The following is a 17,661-nucleotide window of genomic DNA, read 5'->3' on the forward strand; positions in this document are numbered from 1 at the left end:
GAGTTGTTCCCCCAGGAGTCTCTGAGATATCTGAGTCAGGTGCTTTATCTGCTCAGAAAGAGCGTGCATAGGATCCATCACACACACAGGAGAAATGGAGCAGAGAAAAAAAATGGTAACGGTCAGTTATAATGTCAGGACTCAAATGTCAGGACCCTGTCAGTGTCGGCAAACTGCCACGCCAAGCAGGGTGACTTACCCCCACTATGGGAGAGCGCGGGGTCCAATACAGTAGTGAAGGTTCAAGCAGACAGGACCTGCGGCACTGAAAATAGTAAGGAGTCCCAGGACCTAGATCATGTGACTGCAGGGGGCGGGGCTTGGCGTCCTACTGCTGCAGATGATATAATGTACCTACTGCAGGGAAACTGTAGTAGAGGAAAACGCAGGTCAGACAAGCGAGGGTTCGCACACGGAGAGGGCTGTGCGGTACCAGAGGGACGAGCAGAGAATAGTCAAGTCACAGGCAGAGGGTCATACACAGAGAGGTAGCGCAGTACAAGAGGGACAGGCAGAACTCGTAACAGGGACAGAACCGGATCAAAACCAAACAAGCAAGCAAGATATCAGGCACAAGGCACACGTACGCACGAGGTCAACTAACTCAGCCAAGGGCAGGAGTATAACTGACACTGGACCTAGGTCAAGTGAGCATTATATAGCCGCCCTCTGCCAGAGAGAGGCAGAAACAATTAACCACTGTCTGACTAGGATGGGCCAAAGACAAATCCCATCCTGGATCATGACAGCAAACTTCCGTTTGTTTTTGCAGCCCCGTTGGTTACAATGGGGGCTGTGTCTGTACGCCATATAAAAGATCAAGCAAGCTCAATCTTTTCTCATGGCCGCAAAAACGGCCCTCACGGCCGTACGGCACACTGTGGAATTTTTGCGGGCCAATTTTGCGGCCCCATAGAAATCTATTGGGGCTGAAAAATCGGCCAGCAAAAACACGGTGAGTGCAAAACCAGCCTAAGGGTTCATTCAGACTTTAGTTTTTAAAATACAAGTTCTTTCCATTTTTTTCACAGATAGACCTTGTACCTATGTTTCTGTTCATATGCCCATTTATTTTTGTGGATTGAGTATTCCACAAAAAATCTCAGGGACTTGTCTGAATTTGATCTGAGTCTCTATCAAATTTACCAATCTTTAGACCTGTGAAAAATCATACAGCACTGATGCCATTGGTGTAGTATCTGGTTTTCATAGGCTGGTTGTTAGGAGTAGGGATAAGTGAATATCTTCGGATGGTGAGGTGAATGTTAGTTTTTTTCTTAGCCACTTGCCTGTCCCTCTATGGTTCAGTTGGCCATCATTTTGCTGAATTCATGCGAAGCAAACTGCAAAAAAATCCCTATTCTGGAGAACAGGGATTTTTCGAAAATTCAAGGAGAATTCAATTCCACTCAAATAAATGTGCTCATTTCTACATATGAGTGCTTGACTTTAGTGGGATGAGTTTAGATTTGAATGCCAACATTTAATTTACCACACAATCTACTATAAAATTAGAAAAAATCCTTTAGTGGATTGGAAAAACCATCCAATTCAATGATTATTGCCTTGGATTTATTTTTTTCATTGCTCGTTACTCAAAATAAATAATAATGATAATGTTAACATGTTGGTATAGATTCAGAAATATAATTTTTTATGTTTTACTACTTTTCAAAAATAAAAATCTTTTTTTCTGTTGCCATATTTAGCCCCCTTAACTCTTATTATTCCATTGATTTTTTGGGCTTGCACTTTGGATTTTAATGGAACTACTGTATCATGGGGTGCATTTTATTCATCACTTTTTTATGCAAAACTTCTTTGCGATTCTGGCTTTCTCATTGTATTTAGCAGTCAGAATAAGTAATGTGACATGTTGAAAGTTAAGACTTTTACGGACACTGCAGTAGCAAATATTTAAGTTTATTTTCTTTTCCTAATTTGGAACAAAAAGAGGTGATATCATTTGTATGTTTTCAGTATATTTTAAAACAATCTATATTTTTTTTTACATTAATTGTATCACAAATGACATGAATCTTCTTTTATTTTACAAACTCAATATGACATTTTTTTTCCTAGAAGTCTGATTTATACTCTTCTTTTTTTGCAGTTTTGGCTCTGGCCCTCGGAGCTCAAATTGGTAAGTTCAGATACCTACATGTTTTTCATATAAATAGTACCTTCACTGTCACATGTTAACAGGGTCAGACTGGTTCACAGGGGAACAAGCAAATCACCTGGTGGGCTTCTGTGCTGGAGAGAGTCCATCATCCACTTATGTGACTAGAATTTGGCTCTATTCACCGCCAAAAGCAGTATCTCATCATTCATTTGTGACTGAGGGTAAAGTAATATAAAGCATACATATAGCTGGACAGTGGGCCCCAAGAGTCAACATTACTGGTGGTTCCTTGGCATCCCAATCTGACACTGCATGCAAAACTATCTATACCGCCTCATCTCCCAGCATTCTCTAGCTCTCCTTTCACTGCCTGCAGGCTCACCCCAAATCTTTAGAAACTTCCTCAGTCATTGAAAAATTAGATGATGTTGAAACAGAAAATAATTATCAAGGAGTAAGAGTGATGAGAGAAAAGTTTCTGCAGAATTCCGCCTTCATTGTCTGAGACTCATTCTGAGAAGGTGAAGAGGGAGGTTAGTGTAAGGGCCCAGTTTTTTATGTACAGTTTCTATCTGACTAATGCGCACAAAATCACAGAGACTTGTCTGATAATTAGTCAAGTCACGTAACAAACAAGCCAATGTAAGTAAGACTAAGGGTTCTTGACCTTTCAGGAAGCACTCAGATGCCATCCATATGCCATCAATTTTTCACAGACTGCTTGACAGCTTGAGAAGCTGATGAAAATTGGATCAAAAACACTGGTGAAAAGCAGACCATTTTTTGACATATGACATATTATAGTCCTACGTTTAAACCTAAGTTGTTTTATTTCTCAAAGTTTTACTGACTGAACCAAAACTGCATTACATATATTTTCCAAATGTAAATGCTTCGTTTTTGGCTCTATGAGGCAGACTGGAGATGAGCGAATCTTTTGAAATGTGATGCTCTCTAGATTTGCTGAATTTTGTCACCAAATTTGACTTGTAGTGAATTGATTTACTGTACATCAAAATCATTCTGTATTATTCACTTTTCCTCACAGACTCATTTTCTTCACTACCGTGCTGTCACACTATCTGTACAAATTGTTCAGCGTTTAATGACTTTCTTTCATATGTCTATGGCTAAACTATGAGTTGTGTCATCCTCTCTCTCTTCAGAATTATAAAAAAATGGCTGCTGCATTTCCATCATCTGCTGTAGTAGTCAGTCCTAATAGCTGAAGATATATATCGTAAGATAGCTGAAAGGCTTTATGGGGAAGCTTTCCCGGCCACACCTGAGGTCACATTGTATAAATGATGCAATATTCTGCAATATGTATAATGGCCTTGGCCATTTTAGGTGATTCTTGCTAAGTGTATATGGTAAATTGTTCGAATTCACTGGGTTCAGTACGTTTCTAAAAATTCTACTTCGAGATCCAAGGGGTGACGTTCCTTGCAGAGAGCAACACGTCAAGTCTGACATACCCAGGTAAGGAGACTTTTAATCCGCACTGCTTCTCTAGGAAATATGCAAATTGCCTCTTCAGAGAGTCAGAGTACTAGAACTTTAGTGTCACCTATAGGAGGTAGCAATCCTAAAAGTCAATATCGACTTTCTTAATAGAATTGTCATATGACTTAGGATAAAAGCCAAAAAGCAACATTTTCAGAGAGTCACTACCCCGAAACACTGTGTCTGCATATTGAGATTTCGGTTTTGGCACAAATCCTAAGTTAGGTGACAAGGCTCATTAGAAAGTTGATATTGACTTTTAGGCTAGCTACTTCCTATGGGTGGAATTATTGTGTTAAAATTTCTCTTCTCTGTGGGCATGTAGTAGTTCTTATCTCTGAAGAGATACCGGTAATTTAAAAATTCTACACAACTTTGATTTGTTTGAATCTATTCACTCTTCTCTACCACATACCTACAGTATATGTATTGTATTTTGTTTAGTGTTGTTTTGTCATAATTATTGTCAGGATTTCTTTATAGCTATACAGTATCTTATATATTATCTAAAGGAAGCCTATATATACTTACTTTATCTTCTTCCAATCACAGGCTTGGCTTATAAATTGATTTGCTATTTTAACAACTTGGCACAGTATCGACCTGGACTAGGGAAATTTACCACAGATAATGTTGATCCATGTCTGTGTACACACCTAATCTACGCTTATGCTGGATTGTCCAACAATCACATCACGGACTCCGAATGGAACGATGTCATCGAGTACAATGCATTCAAAAGCCTAAAGAAGCAGTAGGTACCCTAATTTCACTGCTTTCAAGTTATATACAGGACCAAACTATAGCAGATTATTCATTATAACTCTGCATTAGGCCACCTTCACACATTCAGTATTTGGTCAGTATTTTACATTAGTATGTGTAAGCTAAAACCAGGAGTGGGGGATAAATACAGAAGTTGTGATTTGTTTCTATTACACTGTTCCTCTAAGTGTTCCATTCCTGATTTTAGCTTACAAATACTGATGCAAAATACTGACCATATACTGAACGCGGCAACGTGGCCATATGGATAGTGACTCGCTTCCTCTATTTTTTTCCAAAGGCTTTCATATACGGAGTAACTTATACTATCTACGATGTAACATGAACAGTAAATCAGCAATATCATATATGTACTGAAATGTTTTACCTACATGTTGGGAGATAATTTTTAGCAAATGTTATATTTATACTGTCATAGAATCTTAGAATCATACAATGTTAGAGTTGGAAGGGACATCAAGGATCATCATGTCCAACACCCTACTCAATGCAGGATTCATTAAACCATCTCAGGCTACTTTTACACATGCTGTTTTTGCTGCGGCCCATTTTTACGGGCCGTTTTTGCGGTCTGTATTGCCGTGATTTTTGTGATCTCCCGTAAAAACGGGCCACAAAAAACCTTCTCGGATCGCCGTTTTTCCCTGTTATAACAAATAGCAGGGAAAAAAATGGCGACCAGCAAATACGGTGTACCGCAAAAACAAGCTAACGTTGTTTTTGCGGTACCAATGAAATCATTACGGCCGTGTCCGCAAGCCATGAAAAATATTGAGCAAGCTAGATATTTTTTCAGGGGCACAAATACGGCCCTCACAGCCATACGGAGAGCAGCCCTCTTTTGCGGCCCCATAGTAATGTATTGGGGCCGCAAAAAAGGCCCTCAAAAACACGGCAAGTGTAAAGCCAGCCTCAGACAGATGTCTGTCCAGCCTCTGATTGAATACTTTCATTGCAGGAAAACTCACCAAATCACTTGGCATCCTGCTCCACTCATTGATCACCCTCACTGTCAAAAAGTTTTTTCCAATATCAAATTTGTATCGTCATCCTTTCATTTTAATTCCATTGTTTCTTGTATTTCCATGTGCAAATGAGAATAATGATGATCCCTCAACACTGTGACATCCCTTCAGATATTTGTAGACAGCTATTAAGTCTCCTCTCAGTCTTCTTTTTTGCAAGATAAACATTTCCAGATCCTTTAATTGTTCCTCGTAGGACATACACTACCGATCAAAAGTTTAGGGTCACTTAGAAATTTCCTTATTTTTGAAATAAAACCACAGTTTTTTTCCAATGAAGCTAACATTAAATGATTCAGAAATACACTCTATACATTGTTAATGTGGTAAATGACTATTCTAGCTGCAAACATCAGGTTTTTAATGGAATATTTTCATTGGTGTATTGAGGCCCATTTCCAATAACCATCACTCCAGTGTTCCTATGGTACTTTGTGTTTGCTAACTGTGTAAAAAGGCTATAATGGATGGTTAGAATACCCTTGAAAACCCTTGTGCAAGTATGGTAGCACAGCTGAAAACAGTATGACTGATTAGAGAACCTATAAACCTGACCTTCGTTTGAGCTAGTTGAGAATCTGGAGCATTATATTTGTTGGTTCCATTAAACTCTCAAAACGGCCAGAAAAAAAGAACCTTCATGTGAAACTCGACAGTCTATTCTTGTTCTTAGAAATGAAGGCTATTCCATATGAGAGATTGCCAAGAAACTGAAGATTTCCTACAACGGTGTGTACTACTCCCTCCAGAGGAGAGCACAAACAGGCTCTAACCAGAGTAGAAAAAGAAGTTGGAGGCCCCACTGCACAACTGAGCAACAATACAAGTACATTAGAGTCTGTAGTTTGAGAAATCGATGCCTCACAGGTCCTCAACTGGCAGCTTCATTAAATAGTACAAGCAAAACGCCAGTGTCAATGTCTACAGGAAAGAGGCGACTCCGGGATGCTGGCTTTCAGGGCAGTGTTGCAAAGAAAAAGCCATATCTGAAACAGGCTAATAAAAGGAAAATATTAATATGGGCAAAAGAACACAGACATTGGATAGAGGAAGATTGGTAAAAAGTGTTATGGACAGACGAATCCAAGTTTGAGGTGTTTGGATCACACAGAAGAACATTTATGAGAACAACTGAAAAGATGCTGGAAGAGTGCCTGACGCCATCTGTCAAGCATAGTAGAGGCAATGTGATGGCCTGGGGTTTCTTTGATGCTGGTAAAGTGGGAGATTTGTACAAGGTAAAAGGGATTTTGAATAAGGAAGGCTATCAGTCCATTTTGCAATGCCATGTCATACCCTGTGGACACAGCTTGATTGGAGCCAATTTCATCCTACAACAGGACAATGACCCAAAGCACACCTCCAAATTATGCAAGAACCATTTAGGAAAGAAGCAGGCAGCTGGTATTCTATTTGTAATGGAATGGCCAGCGCAGTCACCAGATCTCAACCCTATTGAGCTGTTGTGGGAGCAGCTTGACCGTATGATACACAAAAAGTGCCCATCAAGCCAAACCAACTTATGGGAGGGGCTTCAGGAAGCATGGGGTGAAATTTCTCCAGATTGCCTCAGCAAATAAACTGCTAGAATGCCAAAGGTCTACAATGCTGTAATTGCTGCAAAGGGAGCATGCTTTGACGAAAGCAAAGTTTGAAGGAGAAAATTATTATTTCAAATAAAAATCTTTTTTTTCGAACCTTGTCAATGTCTGGACTAGATTTTAAATTCTTTTGGCAACTCATTTGATTAATAAAAGTATGAGTTTTCACAGAAAACACAAAATTGTCTGGGTGACCCCAAACTTTTGAAAGTTAGTGGACTTTGCTGACCGGTCACCATTGTGGTCGCTCTTCTCTGAACTTGCTCCAGTTTTTCAATGTCTTTTTTAAAATGTGGTTCCCAGAACTGGACACAGTATTCCAGATGAGGCCTGATCAAGGAGGGGTAGAGAGGGATAATTACTTCACGTGATCTAGACTCTATGCTTCTCTTATTACATCCTGTGTTTGCCTTTATGCTGCTGTGTTACACTGTTATTATTGTTATGCTTTTGCTTATATAGCGTTATCGTATTCCTCAGCGCTTTACATACATTATCAACACTATCCCCAGTGGGGATCACAATCTAAATTCCTTATCAGAATGTCTTTGGGGTTGACTCATGTGCAGTCTGTGATCTATTAGTATACCCAAGTATTTTTCACTTTAGGCCTCTTTCACACATCAGGTTTTCGCCGTTAGGCGCGATCCGGCGCTTTTGACAAAAACCGGATCCGGCGAAATGCAATGCCGGATCCGGTTTCCCCCCCATTGACTTGCATTAGAGCCGGATCGAGCCGGATGGCCATGCGTTTCATCCGATTTTCGCCGGATCCGGCAATGTGACGCGATCCGGCGTCTGGAAAAAACGGCTACTGTAACGTTTTTTGTCCCCGGCGAAAAAGCCGGACACGCCGGATCCGGCATGTCCGGCTTTTTCATACAATGAAAGCCTATAAGCGCCGCAATGCGCCTGATCCGGCGATAGCCGGATCCGTTGGCCGGATCCGGTTTTTTTGGTCTGAGCATGCTCAGTAGCTCTGCCCACAAAACATATATAAAAGCAAGACAGTAGGACCTTCAGCCACACCCAACATGCCACCCAAGCCAAGAACCAGGAGCAGGAGAAGGCAGCAGACATCTGCAGCAGCACCATCAGCACCACCCCAAATGGAGCAGCATGCTGAACAACGGGAGGGGAGTCCAGCAGCAGATGAGAGATGGTAATTATCAAATCCCCCATTCCTCCAAACTAGGGCTATGGAATATCAAGATATTCATTGGCCCTTTGTTTCTCTTTATTCAACAGCCGCCCAATAGATGCAGCAGCAGCAGCAATGGCAGCAGCAGGAACACCACCCACAGCCATGGAGTCTGGCCAGCAGGAAGACAGCACATCTTCTTCTGGGAGCCCTCCCTCGCATCGTCAGCGTTTGACGGTAAGTTTTTATTTCCAAAATCCATCATCTCTGTAATATATGTCTATTCATTGCCTTTTATTTCAAAACAGGAATCACAAGATGAAGAGGAGCTCCCAGAAGAAGAAGGAAGGGGTGGACAGACACTTGGAGTGGGCTCACAATTGGTAAGTTTTTTGCATCAAACGCAGAAACACAACATCACACTACACACAACACATAGAAAACAATGTTCTGCGGACCACACACAGCAAACAAATGCCTACATCCAAAGACATAACATTTTTTGTTTTCTTCTCTAGTCTTCCCAATCTGGTGCTCGGCCAAGAGGTCCTCGCAGTGCCTCCCAGGGTCGTCGGCGACAGCAACGCGGCGGTCACCAGCGTGTAAGTATAAATATTTTTGCTTTGTTTTTTTGCACTTTTTATTTCATTTCTTTTGTGGAGGCTAATTATGTTATTTTTGTCTTTTTCTTTAACAGCCTTCACAGCGTGCTCCCGACTATGACGGTGAGGATGGAGGAATCGATGTGGACCACCTCATCGATCTCGTCAGAGAAAGGGAGCCGCTCTGGAATATGGCTGACCGCCGCCACGCTGACCTTATCGTTACCCGACGACTCTGGGAGGAAATCTGTTCGCTCCTTGTGGACCGCTGGGAGGACCTCGAAGCTCGGGCCCAGATTAAAGAGCGTAAGTATATACAGTACCGGTTGCTTGATTTAAACCAGTGTTTCCCGAACTCCAGTCCTCGTGGTCCCCACGGATCATGTGTTCAGGATTTCTATTTACTTTGGAAATCCTGAAAACATGACCCCTGGGGACCATGAGGACTGGAGTTTGGGAAACACTGATGTTGTATACTAACCACTTTGTCCTTTCTCGTTTCAGGGGAGAGAATTGTGAAGCGGTGGCGGTCTGTGAGGGATCGTTTCAAGAAGGAGTTCAATAAAGAGATGCGGGCCCCGAGTGGATCTGGAGGACGCAGGAGCAAGTACAAGTACGCACGAGCCCTGTCATTCCTCCGGGATACAATGCTCACCAGAAGGTAAATATTAAACACCACATGTGACAAAAAAATGTTTAGATGTAACTTTTTTTTTTCAGCCAGGGCCATACCATGTCACTATTTTAATTGTTTTTTTTCTCTTTATTCCACAGCACGGTGAGCAGCACTCGGGAGCCTGCACGATTGGACCCTTCTGAGGCGATCCCTGAGGAGACCGGCACCGAGGGCCACTTCGACCTCCCCGGTAAATCTGCACCTTCCCAGCCTTCCCACACATTCGACCCATCTGTCCCATCCACCAGCACAGGAGCATCGTGGCCGCCTACATTACATGAAGCTGCTGGTGAGGAGATCGCTTTCCCTTTACCCCACCCTTCTGCCCCTGCCACCTCTAGTACACCTGCGGGTACTGGGCGGCAGCGGCAGAGGGGTCAGGAAAAGAGTTATGCGCCAGAGTTCTTGCATCTGAATGCATCTTTCCAGAACTGTCTAAAAGTCTTGCCAGAGCAAATCTCCGCAGGCTTTCAGCAGATCAACTCCAGCATTCTGGAGGTGAAGACACTTCTGCAAACCATGCATTCAGAAGCAAGATCTTCGCCAAACCACACCTTTTTCAGGTCTGTTGTGGAGCGCATGGCAACACTATCTCCTACCCAGCAGATGCATGTAATGCATTCATGCCACGGTGCTCTACAGCAGGTTACCTCCCAACCTCCTCCTCCCACCACTGTAGTTCCTCCACCTGCACCCCCTCCAGCCACTTTCCATCCTCCCCCTCCTATTACATCTGCACCCCCTCCAGCCACTTTCCATCCTCCCCCTCCTATTACATACCAGCAACCTCCCCAGTACCAGCAACCTCCCCAGTACCAGCAACCTTCCCAGTACCAGACATCTCCCCACTTCCAGCAACCTGCCCCGTACCAAACTCCTTCCCCGTACCAAACTCCTTCCCCGTACCAAACTCCTTCCCCATACAACTTTCCATCAACATCATCTGCTCCTACAGTCCCTGCCCAACCCTCCACTCCACCGCCCACCACCTCTTCTGCCTCCCACATGTCCACCCATTCTGTAGCTTTTTCCACACCATCACCTCTAACTGTTCCTTCCCCACCACGATCCCAGTCCTCTCTCCACACTCCCATTGTCGAAGTGTACCGCAGCCCCTCCAGCAGTATTTCCACCCCACACTACACAGATTTATGATGTGTTTTGTAATAAAAATGCCCAGTTGGTTTCAAACCTTTATTAAAAAAGTTTTTTTAACTTTAAAAACAGTTTACAAAAAAAAAATATTTTAAATAAAAGTTAAATTATTGTTTACACTGGTTGTCTGTCATTTCTTTCTGCGGCGAAATATGTTTAAAAAAAAGGTTAAATACAGGGTATTTAAAAGGTAAAAAGGTATTCAAAACCAGGTATATAACTGTGGGTAAATTTTATCTTTTTGCCACAGTTGTGTTCCTGGTTGTGTTTGAAGCAAAGTATTTCACCTAAAAAGTTGTGTTTATTGTTGGTGATTTCCTAACAATGTACACAACTTTTGTTAAAAGGTGAAATACTTTGCATAAAACACAACCAGGTACACACCTGTGGCCTAAAGCTAAAAATAGAGACCATGACAAGATAGCCAACTTTGGTTGGCAAAGGTATATACTGTTGGTACAGAAGGTACACAAGTTTGGTTAGGGCACAAATCTTTCACACTCTGTCATCCTGCCAGTGTACTCTGCCTTGAGGTGACATAAAGTATAGTGCAAAATTGTCCCTCATTACTGAAATCGTCACAGAACTTCTAGTGGTAATGTCAAGGTAATCTTGCAAGGTGGTTTCTTCAGAGGTGTCCTCAATGGAAATGGGTTCCTTGCAGATAACAAAATTGTGGAGTACCACGCAAGCTTTGATCACCTCGTCAACAGTTTCTGTCTTGAGGTTGATCGCAGTCAATAGGACCCGCCATTTGGCTGTCAGAATACCAAAGGTACATTCAACCATTCTTCTTGCTCTTGTGAGGCGGTAATTAAAAATGCGTTTTGGTCTTGTCAATCCTCTGCTAGAGTACGGTTTCAAAAGGTGTTCTGACAGCTGGAAGGCTTCATCCCCTACACAGACAAATGGCATAGGTGGACCAGATGTTTGCGGCAGCGGTCTAGGTGGTGGGAACTGGAAGGTGTTTCCATACAGTTTACGCCCCATGGCAGACAGTTTGAAAACTTGAGAGTCATTGGAGCGGCCATAGGCCCCAATATCAACAGCAATAAATTTGTATTCCGCGTCAGCGATGGCCATGAGGACAATTGAAAAATATTTCTTGTAATTGAAATATTCCGATCCCGATCCGGCTGGCTTTATAATGCGGATATGTTTCCCGTCCACAGCGCCCAAGCAGTTGGGAAACTGACATATCTGTTGAAACTTGTCAGCAATTTCAATCCACCTCTCTGTTGTGGGCTCTGGTAAAAACTCTTCAGCTAAGGAGTCCCACAGTGCACGGCATGTGTACTTCACTATTCCAGATATGGTGGAAATCCCGAGTCTGTACTGGAAATGCAGTGACGAAAGGGATTCTCCAGTTGCAAGAAATCTGTGGGGAATTAAAAAACAATAAATTAGTTTTAAATCACAGCATTACATACCAAAACTCAGCTATAACACTTGGAGATACAAACTACCACCAACAAGATTGCAGTGAAAGTGTGCTCTGATGCGATCACATCCAATAAATGTGGCTTACCTTAAAGTCACCATCAGATGCTCTGCGGGTGAAATAGAGAAGCGGCAATAGGTGTCCGCTTTTCTTATGAGGTGTGCAATGCTCTCCACCAAGTAATCAAAATTCTCCATTTTCATCCGAACATATCCAAAAAATTTATCCGGGTTTCGACGAAGGTCCATGCAGAGTGTAGAATAGACCCCACGCGTCATTCTCTTGGCTGTGATGGGGTGGATCCACAAACGTCGTCTACGATGCCTGATGCGCTGCTGTCTCGCTCTCTCCTTCTCCAGAACAATCACCCTCAAACGATTCGCCTCCGCTATAAAATCCGCCAAATTCTTCAAAATATTTCCAATCACAACATCCATCTTCGCCAGTAACTTGCTCTTCTCTCCAATCTGCACTTTCTCCTCTACAACCTGTCAAAGAAGGGCTGTAGGAACACGCTATATATAGTTTTCCAGTAGCCAATCCCGTTCGGAAGGCCACAAGGGTCAATTTTAAAAACCGGATCCGGCGTAATCCGTCGAAAAACGGATGAACCGGATGAGACGGATCCGGTTTTGTCTGTCAAGAACAAGACGGATCCGGCAGAAAACCGGATCCGTCACATCAGGTTTTACAAAACATTTGCCGGATCCGGCGTTCCGGCACGACGCCGGATCGCGCCTGACTCCGAAAACCTGATGTGCGAAAGTAGCCTAAGGTGTTTCTTAATCTATTCCTCCCATTCTGTACATGTAATTTTCATTTTTCTTGCCCAGATGTAGAATCTTTCATTTCTCCCTGTAAAATACCATTCTATTAGTTGCTGCCCATTGTTCAAGCTTATCTAGATCTTTCTGAATCCTTTCTCTGTCTTCTCTAGTGTAAAGGCCCCATCTCACATAGCGAGATTGCTCACTCGTCACCGATTTTGTAATGCAACAGCGATCTTGCCAGCGATCTTGTTTTGTGTGACACGCACCAGCGACTGGCCCCTCCCCCGCTGGATATCGCTGATCATGCTCGAATGTCCTGGGCCATTTTTTCATCATTGGCGTTCCGCTGGCCAGCATGCATCGCTGTGTTTGACCCGACGAACGACCTCGTTGGCGACGCAGAACTCAGGGACGCAGGCTGGAATCGTTCAGAATAGCTGCTGTGTGACAACGCACCAGCGATCCTTACCAGGTCATATCGTTGTCGGGATCGCTAGTGCGTCGTTGAAGAGATCTTCATGTTTGGCAGCTTACTAGCGACCATGTAGCGACACACCAGCGATCCCTACCAGGTTGTATCATTGTCGGGATCGCTGGTGAGTCGCTATGTGAAATGGGACCCTTAGCTATCCTTCCTAGCTTTACATTGTTTGCAAATTGTATTAGTTTACCTTCAGTTCCTCGAGATCATTTATAAAAAATGCTAAATAACACTGGGGCCAGGACAGAGCCTTGTCGTACTCCAACTGGAAACTCTCTGCCAATTGGATGGGTAACTAGAGTTGAGCAAAACAGGTCGGCCAGATTCATAAGTCGTCGACTTATGGCAAAGTTGAGTTTCGCTGACCGAAACCCGACCACAGCGTGAAGTCGGCCATGTGGTCAGCAAAACGAGCGCCAAAGTCGTATTTCCCAGAATGCTTGCACGTGACTTTTTTCAGCCACTGAGCAAGGACGTACACAGTGGGCAACGAGATGACATGTGGAGAGAGAGAGATTTCGCACACTTTAAAAAAGCGGTTCGGCATGTAGGTGTGTTTACTGTCCTCCACTCCCTGCCTACTTTGCTTCCCCATTGACTTGCATTGGGTTTCGTGTTTCAGTCGGACCTTCGACTTTTCCTGATAGTCGGCCGATTTTGTTCGACTTGACTTTTGAGAAAGTCGGGTTTCATGAAACCCAACTCGACCCTAAAAAAGGCAAAGTCGCTCATCTCTATGGGTAACCATTTATCACCACGCTTTGAGTACGATCACTGTGATTCAATTTGGAGCATCCAAAGTGATTGTTAGGTCTATTTTGGTTTATCAGATAAAATTATAGCACTGTATCTTTGTTAAATCTGATAAAAGTTTTTTTTTATGTTTGACAAGCTGTAAGTCAGGGGGGAACAAATTGCGGCTTGGGGGATAGATGCGACCTGTGATGCCATTCTGGGCGGACCCCAACCATATGCACAGAAAAATTCTTGAGTGAAAGATAAACTATATATGAGCAGCCAAACACAGAAGAGTAGTGTCAAGAAGCTTAGGATCAGGGACTGGCAAGTACTAATGGTGAAGACATCTCTGGATGCATCATACATCGGGAGGATGGGGTCTCTTAACCCCTTTGGCACTCCAGAATGTAGTATATGAATTAGACAGATGACCTTCCATGTCTGTGGCTCGCTCCACTGTAGTTTATGGAAGTTCTGAAACATTAAGTAGTAAGCAAAAACGCAAAAACTATTGGAGAGAGCCATGTGCATGCATGACCTCTTCCTCTGCAGGGCCTAGCACAGGTTTTTTTTTTTTACAAGGATTTAGAAGAGAATTTTCTGCAAATCCACATAACAAATGCTTAAAAGGCTCTTCCAATAATCTTCATATTAGTTTTACTTGGGAAATGTTCAAAATAACGTGAAAAAAACTACTACTGTGAGTTCTAATGGAGCTAGCCAATTCAATGCAGTGTGAGACAGTGACCACTGTTACCTTTAGGGGTCACTGTTTATTCTCCCCAGGATGTGCATGGAGGCATATGAAGGCCATGGGAGTGCATTACAGTGACGGTGTAGGGTCGGTGGGCCGAGCTGGGGGGTGGTCCCTCTTCTTACCGCGCAGAGACGAAACAGAGACAAGATGGAGGCAAGTTCAGGGTGCAACAGGTCCAAGTTTATTCACGCTCGCCTACCGCCTGACGGCCTCAAAAGCACACTGTACTTTCTTCACCTCACGTCCCTCCGTTTCCAGAGCCGCTTCTCACAACGTACTTTACACTAGGGACGTGTCTGCACACACCGTCCCCTCCTCACTCGTCGACGCTCCTGACAGGTCTGTCACTGTGGCTGCCTTAGGCCTGTAAACCAGCAGCGCTTCCACTGATCAGTCGTCGTGTCAAATACCGTGTCTCACACCCAGTGCCTCGTCCCTTCTGCGGTTCTTCCTATCAGGACCACCCCCCTGACATTCTCTCTCCTCAGTCCCCCTGGTTTAGATTCTCCTCACAGCGCACAGACTGTCGCAGTCCTCCTGTCACTGGAGCTCCCCCTGTGGACTGGAACCTTCTGGAACCCTCCCTCAGTATTTATAGCTCTCCCACTCCCATGTCACTGTAACCCCGCCCCCCATGACCAACGGTTTCTAAAGCCCTAAGCTGATGTCAAGTCCTTTGCTCACACTCCTCCCTGCCATCTAATGGTCAACCCAAGGTACTGCACGTCCACTACACTTTCCTAGCTGTTTTCCCACTGTAATAACTGACACCTACCTACACTGTGCAAACCTTTCCTTCTTCACTCTGACTAGTCCGTCCGTCCGTCAGGTCACCTTCCCTACACTCCTCCTTCCTTTGTCTATTGTCGTCCTCGACAATCGTCATCCCTACCTTCGTCGTTCTGAAGCTACACCTACACTCTGTTGGCGGACCAGCTGTTGAGCCAAACCCACTATCTGCGGGGGCCGAACCATACTGGGAGCCCTATGCTCTGAGCAGCCTACTGCAGCTCACCAGCACGCACACCACATGACAACGTCTTTCAAATTGGGCTAGGTACACCCATATTCTCTCTATGGCGTGTACCTTCCCCTACTCTCCCCTACTGTCACCTTCCACTATTCGGTACGCCATGATCGAGGTCTCATACCTTCCAGATCATTACCAGTGCCCGCCTTCCTCCTTCAGGGGTGTCCGTGGTGTTGGGGACCTGACCTAGGACGGCTGTCTCTCTCACGTCTTCCAACTCATTTACCCTTCTTTCAATTACATGTCATGGTCGGCATCCCGGTCTCCCAGACCTCCTCAACTCTTAGATCGCTACCGTATCTCACACTTTCCTTTGGTCCCGCAGACCTTCCCTTACCCGGACCTGTTGTATTTTACCTTGGCATATTATACATTAAACAACTTTATAATAGCACAAGTACCCATTTTTATATTTTTTTTTCGTTTTCTTTTGCTCATTTTAAAACCAACACATAACAACATAACATTGCAGATCCCCTTTCGTCCTCCCCCCTTCCTTGGACCAGGACACTCCTCCGCTTTTCCGTATCCCCGTTCTGTCAGGCAAACATATTTACGTATACTTTCCATACAAGGAACATAGAAAGAAGAAAGAAAGAGAGAAAAATAGTTGCATCAGATAAACAACAACAAAACATTTTTTTTTTTTGAAACGCAACTGTCCTTATAACCTGCACAACGCTGCTGCAAACTCCTGACAGTTCAATCCGCCTTCTAGCGGTCAGTAGTGAGGGACCCCACAGCCGTGGAGTTCTGGGAATACTGAGGGTGTCCATTCAAGTCCTCTTAATGGGGGTTCGCTTCCTTCGGGCTCCGCTAGCACTGCCACCGCATAATACCCGCGGGGGCAGTATTCTTTATAGTAGGAAACCAAGTCCCCTTCCTTAAGCGCCCGACCATGCCGTATGGAGGCCACATTCACATATACCTTCTGGCCGGTCGTGTCACGGATGAAGCCGTACCCCCTGTCGATGTTGGTGTATACCAGCTGTCCCCGTGATCTCTGCACCGCCATGCCAGCCTCCCCCTTTGAGTGGAGCAGGCTCCATACCTCCTGCTCCCGAACTTTCTTCTGTTTGATCACCTCCGCGACCCAAACGGAGGGTGCCGTGCCAGTCCCAGAGTCCGGTGGGCGGGACTTCGCTGTAAAAGCGCGTGGGGCAGAGGCGGCCGATGATATCTGCGGCCCAGCAGCCGCTGGGGCCAGGTGGCAAATGGGGACAGCCGGGTCCTTGAGGACTGGAGTCACAGGGCCTGTCAAACAGGCTACAGCCGGTTCTAACACTGGCATAACCGCGGCTGCAGGGTAGGCCGCATCCAAAACTTCCAGCAGAGCCGGAGTGACGGCCAGTTCTGGTGATGGAGCTTTTTCCGGCCAAGGGAGCACAGCCGTGTCTTCTGCAAACGAGCTCCGCCCTGATGACTCCGGGCGGGATGGCTCAGGGACGGGGCAGGGCCCTCGCTCAACTCCGCATATACCATAGGGCCCTCTGCAGCCAGACCTTCCGGTACGCTGGAGACTGCTTGCTGTGGCAGAATGATAGGGGCCGCTTGTGAAGCCGCCGGCAGAGTCGGGGGAATTCTCACCTTCCCCGGCTCCGCGGTCTCCATCACGTCACCACGCGGCTCCTCCCGCAGTCTCCGCTCTCCAACTCAGTGTTCAGCGGGCCTAGCCTCCAGGCTCAGGAGCTTCATGGGGAAGTTCTCCGCCGGTATCAATGGCGGCCGCTCCTTCTGGCTCCGCACGGGCTCCGCACCAGCTCCGCTTCTTGTCCAGGGACCCGAGAATGACGTGTTCTGGCGCAGTCCATTCTCTCGCCGACATCG

The 17,661-nt window shown here is 44.9% G+C and overlaps 1 protein-coding gene across 1 annotated transcript in view; it reads left to right on the top strand.

The window, feature by feature from the left end:
• LOC141073500 (uncharacterized) overlaps nucleotides 1-17,661 on the top strand; it is a 92,388-nt gene that overhangs the window by 5,146 nt on the left and 69,581 nt on the right. The window contains exons 2-3 of the mRNA XM_073560747.1: nucleotides 2,114-2,143; nucleotides 4,184-4,385. Coding sequence (XP_073416848.1) covers nucleotides 2,114-2,143; nucleotides 4,184-4,385 — 232 coding nt within the window. The remainder of the gene's footprint in view (nucleotides 1-2,113; nucleotides 2,144-4,183; nucleotides 4,386-17,661) is intronic.

The sequence above is a fragment of the Dendrobates tinctorius genome, unplaced genomic scaffold (assembly GCF_039654945.1).
Source record: "Dendrobates tinctorius isolate UK_male_01 unplaced genomic scaffold, ASM3965494v1 ptg000304l, whole genome shotgun sequence".
NCBI classification, from domain to species: Eukaryota; Metazoa; Chordata; class Amphibia; order Anura; family Dendrobatidae; genus Dendrobates; species Dendrobates tinctorius.